The sequence below is a fragment of the Lepisma saccharinum genome, chromosome 2 (genome assembly GCF_977018435.1).
Source record: "Lepisma saccharinum chromosome 2, izLepSacc3.1, whole genome shotgun sequence".
NCBI classification, from domain to species: domain Eukaryota; kingdom Metazoa; phylum Arthropoda; class Insecta; order Zygentoma; family Lepismatidae; genus Lepisma; species Lepisma saccharinum.
In genome coordinates, this window is record NC_139230.1 from 125157545 (window position 1) to 125171979 (window position 14435).

The window sequence follows — 14435 nt, forward strand, 5'->3', positions numbered from 1 at the left end:
AGTAACAGGAAAGGGATATCATGTTGAAACTGCAACGAACAAAAAAAAAAAATTCGAGCAACATCAAATAGCAATATTTCGATGACCTTTCCAGATTGCCAAAGAATATAAAGTTTAACAAATAGGCTAATGGGGACTGTATCTAATTGATATTTATAGGTCAATAATACAATAGACGATTAATATGTACCAACAGATTTGGGCCTTTCTGCAGAACTAATGAAGGGAATTTTCTTATAAATCATGCCTCTAGTTTCCAATATACAAGATTTTTACGCACAAAGGAATCTAACGAGAATCCAACAACACTAATGTGTTTTGTTATGCAAGAAAAATCTAAATAATAAAGTGTAGATAATATGTAACCATTATTTCAAATTTTTACACAATTTATCAAACACATTTCTTTATACGTGCTAAAACATAAAAACATGGGTGCCTTAGTCCAGTGTTCCGCAACCGGTGTGCCGCGGCACACTGTGTGCCGTCACAAGGTGAAAGGTGTGACGCGAACTTTTACCTACTATTGTAATATTGTAAGAAATTAATTGTCGATTTTAATTAAGAAGGTGCTTGTTTATTCTTGCTGATAACTGTTATATTTTCGTAGAAATTAAATGTAATTTATTTACTCAATATTGTTATAGTTTGCTCATCTTATATGTATTCTCGCCTGTAATATTGGGCCGGTTTCATGGGTTACAGGCAGCAAGCTTTGTGTTCACCGCAAAGAAAGCCGCGTACGACTTTTAGCAAGCCTCTTAGCTGCCCGCAGCAATCATACAATAGAGCTATTCAAGCGAGTTCTTTGTTTGTAACACTGCATCTTTTGTGTACGGCCGGCTGTTTTGTGCCTGTTTGTCGGCGCTTCTAAAACTTTATAGCTTTTTTCCTTCGCCGAAGGACCCACACATTGTCAGACAACAATTACAGTATTTCAGTTCAGTTCTATCACAGCTGTGCTCTGCAGTAGTGCGAATATTGGATTGCTACACCAGTCTTACTATTCTCTTTTTTCGATATGGATAAGTTCCTTGTACGGAGTGGTTCGTCCTCGAGTGCAAGTAGTGAAACCATCAAGCCTGAAAAAAAGAAACAGAAAGTAGTTCACCGGCAATATAGTGATAACTACTTATTTATCTTATGGTTTTTTTGGTGTAGTGACAAAACATGCTGCTATGGTTCCCAATAAATTAAAACGACATTTGTCAACAAAACATTCCTCTCTGTTAAGTAAAGATGTGAATTATTTTCGTCGGTTGTTGGAACAAAATAAAAAAACAAGTGACGCTCATGACTACGTCGGTACGTGCTTCGCAAAAAGTACAGGACGCTAGCTATAAGGTAGCCGAACCTATCGTAAAGGCCAAAAAACCACACACAATAGCAGAAATGTTGATAATGCCCGCGTGTAAAGAAATGGTAAACGTAGTCCTGGGTTCAGAAGCTGCTACTGAAATTTAAAAAATTCCTCTCTGCTGACACAATCAGCCGCCGAGTTAGTGACATGTCCAGTGACATCGAAGACATTATGAAGGAGAAAATAAAGAGCAGTCGAAAGTTCTCACTTCAGATCGACGAGTCCACCGATATTGGCGGTCACGCACAACTTCTTTCCTACATAAGGTATGTTGATGGGGATGTAATTGCAAGTAATTTTTTTTTTTTTTAAAGAACTACCCGAGCGAGCAACCGGTGAAGAAATATTTCGTAGGACTAATGAATATTTGGTCCGTAATGAATTAACATGGGAGGACTGCGTTAGTGTTTGTACCGACGGAGCCGTTTCTATGACAGGCCGAGTGAAAAGATTCGTGGGTAAAGTACGCGAAGTAAATCCTAACTTATGAACCGACCATTGTCTCGTTCACCGCGAATCCATTGTTGCTAAGTCTTTGCCATCTCCTCTGAAAATTGTGATGGACGAAGTAGTAAAAGTCGTGAACTTCATCAAATCGCGGCCCCTAAATATGCGGCTTTTTAACGTTTTGTCAAGGAATGGGATCAGAGCACACTACACTTCTGCTACATACAGAAGTACGATGGTTATCTCGAGGTAAAGTGTTAACGCGAATGTTTGAACTTAAAGAGGAGGTACTTTCATTTTTGACTATTGAGGGACATGAGTATGCGGATTTATTTGCAGATGATGAATGGGTATCTAAGTTGGCATATCTTTCCGATATTTTCGTATACTTGAATGAACTAAACATAAAAATGCAAGGTAGAAACTAAAATATTCTGACTAGTATGGATAAGATTCAAGGATTTATTAATAAGTTGAACTTGTGGATACAGATAATTGAAAATGGATCGTGTGAGATGTTCCAAACTGTATGGTCCCTTGCTGACGATAACAAGGTGTTGATCGACTTAATTAAAGAACATTTAGTACTCTTGCAGCAGACTTTCAAAAAATGTTTTGGAGAGAGCGTTAAAGATTTTGATCCATTCAGTATGAATTCGAAATATCTTCCGAAAAATTTACGCTTACAAGAGGAACTGGCAGATTTGAAAGCAGACAGAACATTGAAATTAAAATTTTTCGAAGTGCCTTTGGATACATTTTGGTTGTCAATAAGCGGTGAATACCCGGCTATCTCCGAGATGGCAGTTAATATGTTATTACCATTTCCAACTACTTATTTGTGTAAACTGGGCTTCTCGACGTTGACTGCAATTAAAACATCAAAGAGAGAGAGAGAGAGAGACTCAAATCCATAGATGAAGAAATGAGGCTTGCTTTGTCAACGATTCCGCCACGAATCAGCCGTCCGTGTGCTGCTAAGCAGGCTCAAGTATCTATCACATTGAAGGTTTGAGTCTAGTTATTTACTTTAAAATTCGTATTAGAAATGTATTTTCTACAGTGTATTAAAGTTAATAAATTTTTAATAAATGCGTAAGTCTATTCATGTTTAACAACAACAGTAATAATAATAATTGATTACATAACGACGTAATATTTTGTAATTATATTAAGATTCATATGATTTTGAGGGGACAGACATTTTGGTGTGCCGTGTTGGGTCTATGCCCGTCTGGGCTCTGCCGTGAGCAAAAAAAGGTTGCGGAACACTGCCTTAGTCCACCACGGACTCAATTTCCTTTAAGGAGGGAGAGACTTGCACCACTACAGACAATGTTTGACTACTGGTTACGTTAACCATTTTGAAAAATATTGTGTGAATTGTACTCTTATTATATTATAGTTGAAATACATGTTTTGACACCTGACAAACAAATATGAATCCCTTGATTGATCAATGACATCTTGGATTACAGTATCATTAATATTTCATATATTAAGTATCATAGAAATAAATTGTTTTAATAGGGCACAAATAATTTTACGGGGCGCCATGGCATTTTCTTTAACATTATTTTTCATATAGATCGTTTGGCTTCCAGGGCCGGCTGCCGCAGCCCCATTGCTATGGATCTGAAGTTGGACCATAAGAATAGCAGACATTGCGAGCGAAGCGAGCAAGAACATTTTGCGAAATTTAATTTATTTTTATTTGTATAAAATTTGAAATCTAGGAGGAGGCAATTGCGCCTCTGTGCCCCTTGCAAGTGCCCTTGGCCGTCTGGAAGAAAAATGAAAGAAACACGTAAAAACTAATTCCATCATGAGTATCCAATTGTCCTGCTATTCTTAGATTCTCCTAGTCTTGTTTTTTACTTCAACGTTTGCTTCCCCTAGAATGGACTTCCGTCCAAGGTTGGGGAGGACAATGCCCCCTGCGGTTATGCACAGTTTGTGAGTGTCATCAATTTCAAGCCATCCCTCATTGTTGCGATTAGCTAGAAGTGGCAGAAAAGCAACGCTAAGTAACAAAAGTCAAATATCCACTCCCTCTCTCTACCACCTGAATCACTATTACCAAAAGGAAGACTTGGTAAACAAATATTTAAGCAGTTCCAACTTCATAGCATCACATCCAAAAAAAAAACATCCAAACACATTAGGCACCTTTAATACAAGACCACTCAAAATGTCACAACTGTTCTAGATACTATTGCGAAATCATTTCCCGAAGTCTGAATCTGGAAGGAATTTTTTTCCCCAATCCAATACACCCTAATAAATCACAAAATCAGTAAGTGTCTGTTATGTTGCTAGAGTAACATGATATAATTGTAAAGATTAGTGAGAATTTCAGGTAGGAATGTGTTCTGTATTTTTCACAGGGGGGGGAGGCAGTTGCCCCCTTCTAGCTACGGGCCTGGGCCAATGAAACTATGGACCACCTTACTTAGAAGGTGACTTCATCTGGGAGGCACCATTAAATTTTGAGCATTGGAATGAAGGCATGATTGTACCTTATAGGAGGATTGTCATAAAACTTCTGCATTTGAAGGGGGAGACGACAAATATTAACGAAAAATCAGGAATTAATGGCTTAATAAACAGTCGTCAGAATTTCAAAATCAACACACAGTGAATTTTGAAATTCCAAAATTTAGGAACTCTGAAAATATTCCAATTTCGACTCTGGAATCGAGATATTTATTTCAAAAAACTTAGGATTTTTTGGAATTATCTAGGCTCGAGTCTGGTGCCATCCACATCACATCCAGTCGTGGCTGGGGACAAGATGTGTAAAGCGTACCTCTGAACACACACAGCCTCATTTTATGATACATTGCTTCTAGTTTAGACTTACGTAGCATCGCATGAATTTACCTTGCCCCCCCCCCCCCCAAGGAATGATCCTGCCAATGCTCCTGATAACCACTAACCACTGCACTGAAAAAATATTTTTGTAACTTAAAATTAAACCTTTAACAAGGATCAAACTAAATAAGAAAAGAATAATTGTTATAACATTGCTCATCAGGTGGAAACGTAGGAAGAGGACGAGAGAAAAATAAAACCAGTGGGCTGAGCAGTCTCGCCGCCGGGCCAATGTACTCAGCAAATGCCTACACAATTTCGCTGGTCTCGTGATCCAGGGCTACCAATTTCTCAACGGATGCGCGTTACGCGATGAAGTGAAAACATACTTGTTTATTCATGTTCACAATAAAAACAATACTGAACCAAGAATTATACGGGCGCGCTTTCAGCAAACCAAGTGGCAAATCATTAAACTAAAAAATATATCATATCTGCCATATTACGATCATTACTGTACCACGCTAGAAAACTTTATTTTTCTTTTTTCAATTGCGAATCTTTTTTTAAAAGAAAAAGAAATACAGTAGGTAGCGGGTACTAAGGGACATCTATTGGCAAAGTTGTAAAGATGTTAAGCACAGGAGGGGAAAAAAAGCAATACAGGGAAAACGATGTCCCATCCATATATGGCATCCGTAAGCACAAGGCTGCAATTTCAATTGCAATTCTCAAATGTATGGCACCCACATTGACGGTGGGAGATGTGTGTGTGGGGGGGGGGGGGTGAGAGAGAAATAGAGAAGCAAGGCAAGCAAAAAGAGACCGAAGGAAGAATTGCAGAAGATGGATGGAAGAAAAGAAAAAGGACGAAACAGAAAATGGATGGGAAAACAAACATGTTCAACGGAGAGAAAGTATACACGATGAAATAGGTACTTAAACTGAAAGCAGATCTGAGGGAAGAAAGGAGATACAAGAAAAGAAATAGAGAAGAGTTACAAATAAAACAGAGGAAGTAGAAGACATTTTCTCCTTATTTCCTGCGGACGCTCATGTAGGCGACTCTCCTAAGTTGCGTAAAACTTCATATTCGTACATATAAAAAATCAACGTAATATTCGAGGAGTTACCTGCCCCTGATTATTAATGCTGCATTTTTGTTGTATTTCTTCACCAATACATAATTTCAGTGATAGATGAAATATTCCAAACTGAGTATGAAATAATATACATAGAGAAATTTTTACGGCATATATTTTGCAAATATTAGCATAAGAAATATAACATTATAAGGTTTTAACAATTAGGCAGCTTTGCTCACACAGTACTGTGATGTTACAATTAAAGTATCAAACCAAACTCAGGTTTCACTTTATTTCATTTAATTTTATTTAACTTATTTAATTTTCAATTCAAGAACAAACATTTATTTCGGTTTTGATCAAGACCTAACAAGTACTATAGAATATGAAAAAACGAATTAAAACCACCAACACACACAAAAACCATATCAACTCAGTTTACCTGAAGTCAGTATTCATCCAGCTCATTTTCACTCAATTCGGTGTCCATTCCAACTTCTTCATAATCCTTCTCTAAAGCTGCCATATCTTCACGAGCTTCAGTGAATTCTCCTTCCTCCATTCCTTCACCTACAAACCAATGTACAAAAGCTCTCTTAGCAAACATCAGATCAAATTTATGATTCAATCTGCTCCAAGCTTGAGCAATTGCAGTTGTATTGCTAAGCATACAAACTGCTCTTAATACTTTAGCTAAGTCCCCCGCTGGTACAGCAGTTGGTGCTCTGTAGTTTATCCCAACCTTGAAACCTGTTGGACACCAGTCGACAAACTGAATCGACCTCTTTGCCTTGATAGCACTTATGGCGGCATTAACATCCTTTGGAACAATATCACCCCTGTACAACATGCAACACGCCATGTACTTGCCATGACGTGGATCACATTTTACCATCTGGTTGGCTGGGTCAAAACAAGCTGTTGTAATATCGGCCACAGTCATTTGTTCATGGTATGCTTTTTCTGCAGATATTACAGGAGCGTACGTAACAAGAGGGAAATGAATTCGTGGATACGGAACCAAGTTAGTTTGAAATTCAGTTATATCAACGTTAAGAGAACCATCAAATCTAAGAGATGCTGTTATGGATGACACCACTTGTCCAATTAGGCGATTGAGGTTCGTGTAGCCAGGTCTCTCGATGCCCAGATTTCTTCGGCACAGATCGTAGATGGCTTCATTGTCAACCATGAAGGCACAATCTGTATGTTCAAGTGTCGTATGTGTAGTTAAAATGGAGTTGTATGGTTCAACTACAGCAGTAGAAACCTGAAATTGAAAGATAAATAAATACGCTTTTATGAAGTAGTTTTATTAACAGTTTAAGTTAGAATACTTAATCAATTCTAAATAAATCAAAGCTTAATGCAACTTCCTTACAATTTAAATGCCAGAGAAGAACGAATCATGTAATGTGACGTCCATTGTTGCTATCCTGGATAATACAAGAACAAGCAACGAAGTTACATGAATATTGTTCGAATTTACGTTAGCGTGAGCATTTATTTTGTTTCCTAACTATTCAACTTTAATTATTGTTAATAAGTTAAGAAAAGTATTAATACAAGATGATTAAGAAATTGAAAGGAAGGCTATACGCCTCACATTTCCATGGGCAAATATAGGAATTTAATCATGTGTCAGCACACTTAGAATTTAATTTTGAACAGAATTTTATGGCCTAAAGTACTGAAAAATCTAGTTTGTCTACTTCGAATTCTGTTTAATATTTTGCATGTAGCCCATTTCTCCATAGGGTAAGGACGGGGCAAACGGACACCGGGGCAAACGGACAGTCCCTAAGAAAAATACGAATAATTTGGCTTTGAAGTTTGCAACAGTGCATCGGTTGGCGTTGTGATTTGAAGCAGAACGTTGGCGAGAAGGTGTGTTGAACATCGGTTGAAATCTTGAAGAAGAACGCCAATCCAGCCGTAAAACCTGACCAGGTAAGGATATTTGTACTAGCAAAAACCTAAACAGTAAAAATCTGTGTGCGGAACATAAGGATTGCTTGGATTATGATTGTCCCGCCAAAGTTGCGCTTTGTAGTGTCGATATGTCATTGCCTCCTCGACATACACAGCCTGTGGCAACATGCTGCTGCCATCTGGTGGGCTTTTTCGAAAATGTAAAGCCCAAGGCTACAGGCGGGGCGAACGGACAGGCTTGTGTTGGGGCAAACGGACATGCATAAAGTGCATATCATTTAAATACTATAAGGTATTATGTAATTCAGCAACTAATCTACATTTAACTCAAAGTCGAAAGGACATGTGTGAATTGTATGTAATACATGTTTTACCCTTCAGATGTATGCCCTTCTAAAATAATGTCCTTGTTACAGGATAGTGCGACATCGTGAACGATCCACAGACCGCTGTTCCTGGACAGATGACAATATGCAGAGGGCTGTTAATGCAGTACAAGATGGCATGCCTCTAGCTACAGATGAAAGAACATTGTCTGTTCCGCGGATCACTTTACAGAGACGGGTGAGTAGCAACGTGCAAATTCCGAAATTTGGCCAGCACACTACGCTTTCAAATGCAGTGGAGGTATACCTTCTGTGTTTACCTTCACACAGCACACACAAACTTCAGCCGCTCGACGTTTCGTTCTTTGGGCCACTTAAAACATTTTACAACGACGGCTGTAGAGTTTACGTGCGAAGAAATCCGGGGAAAGGTATCAATAAAATGGCCTTTGGTGGCATTTTTGCAGAGGCTTGGAATCGTGCGGCCACAGTGGGGAATGCAGTAAATGGGTTTCATGCGTATGAGATTCATCCATTTAATCCACAAGGCCTGCCTGAGCACGCATTTATTCCTGGAACTGTCCATGAAGTGAATGGTCAAGATCAGCGATCACCAGAACCTTTAGCGACAGACGATGCCTCATCCCAAGGAAGATTTCAAGAACTCAACCTCTTGCCATCAACTTCTGGGACCTCGAGCAGGAAACTAAAAAGAATCGCACTTATTAACGGATCCATCCTTCTTTCATCGCTCGCCTCAAAGAGAAAAACTGACTGCAGCTAATCAAACAACAAGACTGGGAAAGCATGTTAAACGCACCGCAAAAGATGTGTGCCGTGTATGCAACGTTGTGTACAAGCAGGGTCAACACTGGGTGCAGTGCTTAGTGTGTTCTCTCTGGTTCCACGTAAAGTGTGTTGCAAATAGAAATTACCCATACTTTGTGTGTTCTTCTGAGAGACATGACAGTCCATAAATGAGCTAGTGTCCATTTGCCCCTCGCACATGTCCGTTTGCCCCGCCATGGCGGGGCAAACGGACACTGCTACACACACTGATTCATTTAACAATTTGGAGGACAACGTTCATTATTTTGAATTATACATTGTACTATTTGTAAGCTCAATGTTCACACTTTCTATATCGACCATAAATGTGATTTTTCAATAAACAGTTTGATAGTTATTTTGCAATATATCCTTCGGGTGTCCGTTTGCCCCGTCCTTACCCTACTGTATTTTTCCTTGAAATGAGACTACCACCATATTAAATCAGTGTCAGGCTGTCCCCAAAATCTCATCAGCATGCAACTGTTGCAGCGTACAGACTGCACTGTAGGAGGAGAGATGACAGTGTTCATAATGCATGAATTTACACCTAATTCCATCCTAAATCAATACAAAGCATTGAATTCATCTGAACTATGGGATTTATTCCATGCACACTCAACTGGCAATAGAGATTTTTTGTAAGAAAATTAAACACTACCAAATAAGAATATTTGGGATTCAAATACTAAAAATACAGTGCCTTTCACGGTCGAGGTGAAAGAAGTGCCGCATTTGCCGGCATTTAGATCCACAGCTGTACGCTGACCTTGGCACTGGATGCGTAAGTGTCTAGATAACAAACACGTGCAAACTGGACACCAGCTAAGTGTTTAGGTGTTAACAAGTGTTTTAGATTCATTTGTTTTAGTTTACGTATTGCTGGTGCTTTTCTGCAATCTAATAATGCCACGCTATCCGTACAATTTAAAATAACGAAATTTTATGTACGACCCTTGCGTAGGGTGACCAGACGTCCTCTTTTATCCGGACATGTCCTCCTTTTTAGGTGTCTGTCCGGCGTCCGGGCGGATTTTTAGAAATCTGTAAATGTCCTCCTTTTTCGGAAAGATTTTCGAATCGACAATAGCAAATGTGCTGCATAGAGAATGCTTCCACGTATAACGATCATCATTTAAGGCATATCACTTGGGGTGCATTAAGTATTCGAGCAATGCTCAAATAGCATCTGGGAGCTAAACACGATCATTTTCCCGGCTGAGTCATTAATAGGTTGCGGATTTATAGGCACTAAAAACCCCTCAAATAGACAGTCAGGCACGAAAATGATGAAAACAGGCACTTAAAAAGGCACTATTAACTAAGAAAAGGCAAGCAAATAGGCACTTAAAAGGAATGTGACCATAATATTTTGACCCAAAAACGAGACATCCCAAGGAGGTGAGTTTACACCCTCGTAAAAATTTGGTTACGCCTAATTATAAAATTATTATCATCATTAACGTATTATTATTATTATTTATTAAAGTATGGATCTCATAATTGATAAAAAAGTAAAATTCTACCCTGTGCTTTGCACCAAGCCATGAAAGCATACAGGGGGTGTGAAGTTAGGGTCCCACACTTCCTTGATCACAGCCGAAGGTGGGGGTGATGTGATCAGCACCACGCCCCTGGCCACCTTTACCCCCCAGTCTCTCCTCCGGGTAGCCACTTCACACGACGCTGGGCGGACGCCGGAGTCGCTTGAACAGGTGGAAAGAATCCCGGTTCTCCCCCGCCGGGGATGGAATCCGAGTCTCTCGCATGGTAAGCAGAGTTAGTATCTCATGAATGATACATACAATAAAATTGAACATTATCTCCCGTTGTCAAAATATATTAATAATTATAATCTCGGTATAACTGGTCCCTTCTGAACAGCCCCTGATGTTTGCGCTATGTTGGAGTAGAGAAATGTCAGAAGTATTTGTCATTTGATTATTTGTGGAGCAGTGAATGAGAACGACGTTGTACTTCACCAGCCATTCATAAAACTCCCCGAAAAATCAAGCTTCCATACATGACAACGCGAAATTTGTCTTTTGGAGTTTGTTTCAAGACGCATTAATTTACATTCTTGTTGCAATTCCATATTGAATTGGCCATGCTTATCACTGCTCTACAAATAACGGAACACACACAAAACAATACAATATCTCTTTTTAGCATGAAATGTCTCAAATTTATACTTGGTTTTCAAGATAACTCCAAGACTTTTATAAAACGGGACAAATAAGAGTATTTTAATCATATCAACGGGACGACCGACACACGCCTCTGAAACGGGACTGTCCCAGTCAAAGCGGGACGTATGGTCACCCCACTTAAAAGACACTAAAATTTAAAAGACATTAAAATAGGTATTTAATGTGAACTTATTTCAATTTTCTTCTTACAATGCACAGTTATACTGTATTAGCACTTCGGTTTATACATGAAAGTGCGCTAACGATTAGCAAACTATTAATACTCTTTTGATCGAAATTCACATTTGCGGGGAATCATCAGTTAAAGTCATTCTCACAAAAAGAGCTTTTGCTCACGACTGCGCGAATTTGAACAAATAATGGAAAAAACAATTTGCACCATTGTAACATAAAAATATTTTAAAAAAATTTCCAATCTGGCGAATACCAGATTTCAGTCATCACAACATCAACAAAGCCTTCTTCAATGTAGGGAAAGTCAGAGGCACGTAGAAAAAAGATGAAGTATTAAGCAAAATAGGCACTAACCCTCGAAATAGGCATTTATAGGCACTATAAAAATGCGTTTTCGGACTAGAAACACCACGAAACGAACTTTAAACATTAAAGCCTGTGTTTTACTACAAAGGAATACAAGAGACAAATAGGCAAAATTCCGCAACTATTCATTACTGTAGTATTATTCTAACTCGTTGCTTTACCTTCTGAGAAGGCTGGAACGCATGTAGTCTGTGCAGGTCCTTTTCGATTTATTGATTTATTTTACTTCGCTTTTCTGTCACTTTTGGCTAATCGCGGAGACGAGAGATGATATGATGATTTAGATGAAGGGACACTCACAAAGAACACTCATGGTCAGGCTGGGATTCAAACCCGGCACCTCTGGCGATGTGGCACGGTGTGCTAACCACTCCGCCACGGAGATCGGCCAGTTCCTTTTCGAGTTATACATACGCGATACAGAAACGCGTAGTGAGAATTTTGATTATTAAGTAATATTTACTTCCATGAAATGACGGAACTAAGTGTAAATTCAACAATGATCTTGAAATAAAATATCCAGCTTTTAAAGGATGGAAGAAACGAATAGGCTATGAGGAAAAGTGTAAGGTGGCTGTCACTTTCCCCTGCTATTGAAAGACTGCTAGGAATGTTCGTGGAATTAAGTCATATTTCTCTACCCAATCTAAACTACCTAAAATTTTAATTCGGTTTTTGGAAATAAGTTAAAGCGAATATTACTTGTTATATTTGCATTCACTTGTGGGATTATTTCATTATAATATCTTCAAATTGTAGATATTCTTTGTCATTTGTTAAATAACAGAGTAGGAGATTGTTTTCTTTGCTTAAAAGTACGAGGAAGTTATTGAAAGAGACCATCTGAAAAGTGTCTGAGCAAAGTGTTGGTAAGATTTTTTATATTTATAAAATTATGAGTAATGGCAAATGTGGTGCCATTTTTTGCGGTGTCCTCGTTTTTATGGCTTTGTCCTCCTTTTTCACTATGCTCTGTCCTCTCTTTTGAATGTGTATGTCTGGTCACCCTACCCTTGCGTCATTACGAGATTTTGTGTTTTGCAGCTAAATTCCCAGATGTTCCTGTTCCACACAGACAGTGCTCGAAAACCTGTGAACAAATTTAGGGAAACAGAATCTGTTCTTGATAAGAAGCGAAAGGTAAAACAGCGTGTGCTTACTGAGGAGAAATTAGACGACGTTGGAGCACGAATGGAACACACTCCTCAAAAATCTCTCCTGCGCTTTTCACAAGAAACAGACATTTCGATCACGTCTGCGTGGCGAGCTACCAAGCATTTAAATCTGAAGCCATACATTAGAAGAATTGAAGGAAAATATCAGGAGAGAAACTGAAGCAATTTCGGAAGAGGAACTGATACGTGTTAGTGAAAATTTCCTATAAATACGCCGTATATGTGTGGATGCTGGAGGACATAATTTCCAACAACTTTTGTAACAAGGTACATGCTCATTTTATTTGTAACTGTCAATGCTATTGTACGAGCTTATTTCATCACATAGTTAGCTGTTCCAGTTACGCAGATGTTGCATCCAGTTTGCCGGCAGACGGGCTCTTACTTCTTGACGCGCTAGCCGCCGCTCCACGGCCACCTCGGCGGTGAAAGGCACTGTTTATCATCAAGTGTAGATAAGCAAGTTTTACCTGTATTCAACGACACGAAAGGGCACCATATTATTATAAGTAGGGCTAAGATTTTGATGACCTTAATATTGTCAAAAAATGACCTTTAAGAAATGCATTTATGACCTAATACATCCAAGAAAATGCCCTATAAACTTAGAAAAATGATCTAAAAATTCTGAACGATTTGTGAAACAAATTTATAAACTACCAAGAGAAATTCAAATTACAAATTAACGTGTATCACATGTTCATTGCGTATGGTAGTACAAGTAAGAAAGTTCACTTTTTGTCATCTTTTACACTTTTAAGTACAGAGTTGCAGTACAAAATGAAAATCATATGCAAATTTTGAAAAGTGAATGATTGTCGGACAAGAGAGCCTTGTACATGGAAAAACTTCTCTGGACTTCCACAGACAAGAGGAGCGTACTTGAAATGAACAATAGCACTTGCTGTTAAGTCACTTTCAATTCCGTGGAGTGCAAATTGCTTCCCTGACAAAATGTTCAATACAGAGCACGAAACCTTGTACCCCTTCTTTTTTAACAACAATCCGTCTGGCGACAATGTATTTATTGATAGAGTGGGAAATCACATTGTTTGAACATTGTTACACAACAGCTTATATCAATAATACTGCACAGAATTTATTTGTTTCATGAAACACAGTCGTTCAGAACTGACAATGAGACGAGAATCGGGATCCTCTCCCCTTCAAAGGGTTACATTTGCATGTAAAATGTCCCTTCTTTCACCAAAATGTAGCAAATGCATAATATGACTTTTAAAAGGCCGAAGAATGACAAACTGTTTAAAAAGTTTAAAAAATTACCTTTACTCCAAAGAGTCAAAAAATTCAAACAAATACCCTAAAAAGGCATCCCAATTTATTCACTTACGTGTAAAACACGTTCCTATCTACTTATGCAATGTTTCTGCCTTACAAAAAAAAAGATGCATTTGCATCAAATTCCTAGCCCTAATTATAAGATTCAGGTTACAATAACTTACTACTCTTTGCTTGCCATATTAGTTTTAATATGCTTACAGTTTTGTCAAAGTGCCATGAAGAAACCAAAGAAATATATAATTCTAAAGTTTGCCTATGAATGTGTGAAGGATTTTTCCAAGGATGGGCAAGCAATGTATTATTATTCGGAGAGGGGGGGGCAAACTAGGCATATTTTCCCCCATTTTGTCCTCTCAAAAACACTCCTTCCGTTAACGCAACGCCATTATAATAATTAAATTACTGTTGCAAATTAA

The 14435-nt window shown here is 38.4% G+C and overlaps 1 protein-coding gene across 2 annotated transcripts in view; it reads right to left on the reverse strand.

Annotated features, from left to right (window-relative positions):
• Positions 1–475: 475 nt before the first annotated feature.
• The window catches only part of LOC145984128 (tubulin alpha chain-like), a 68204-nt gene continuing 54244 nt past the window's right edge, over positions 476–14435 (reverse strand). The window contains exons 4-5 of one of the 2 annotated variants that reach the window (XM_083117565.1): positions 6149–6976; positions 476–1082 (exon numbers count right to left, since the gene is read on the reverse strand). In XM_083117565.1, the coding sequence (XP_082973691.1) occupies positions 6155–6976 (822 nt within the window). In that variant the 3' untranslated portion in view covers positions 476–1082; positions 6149–6154. Of the gene's footprint in view, positions 1083–5861; positions 6977–14435 lie in introns of those variants that run through there. The other variant, XM_083117564.1, reaches the window with a different exon arrangement.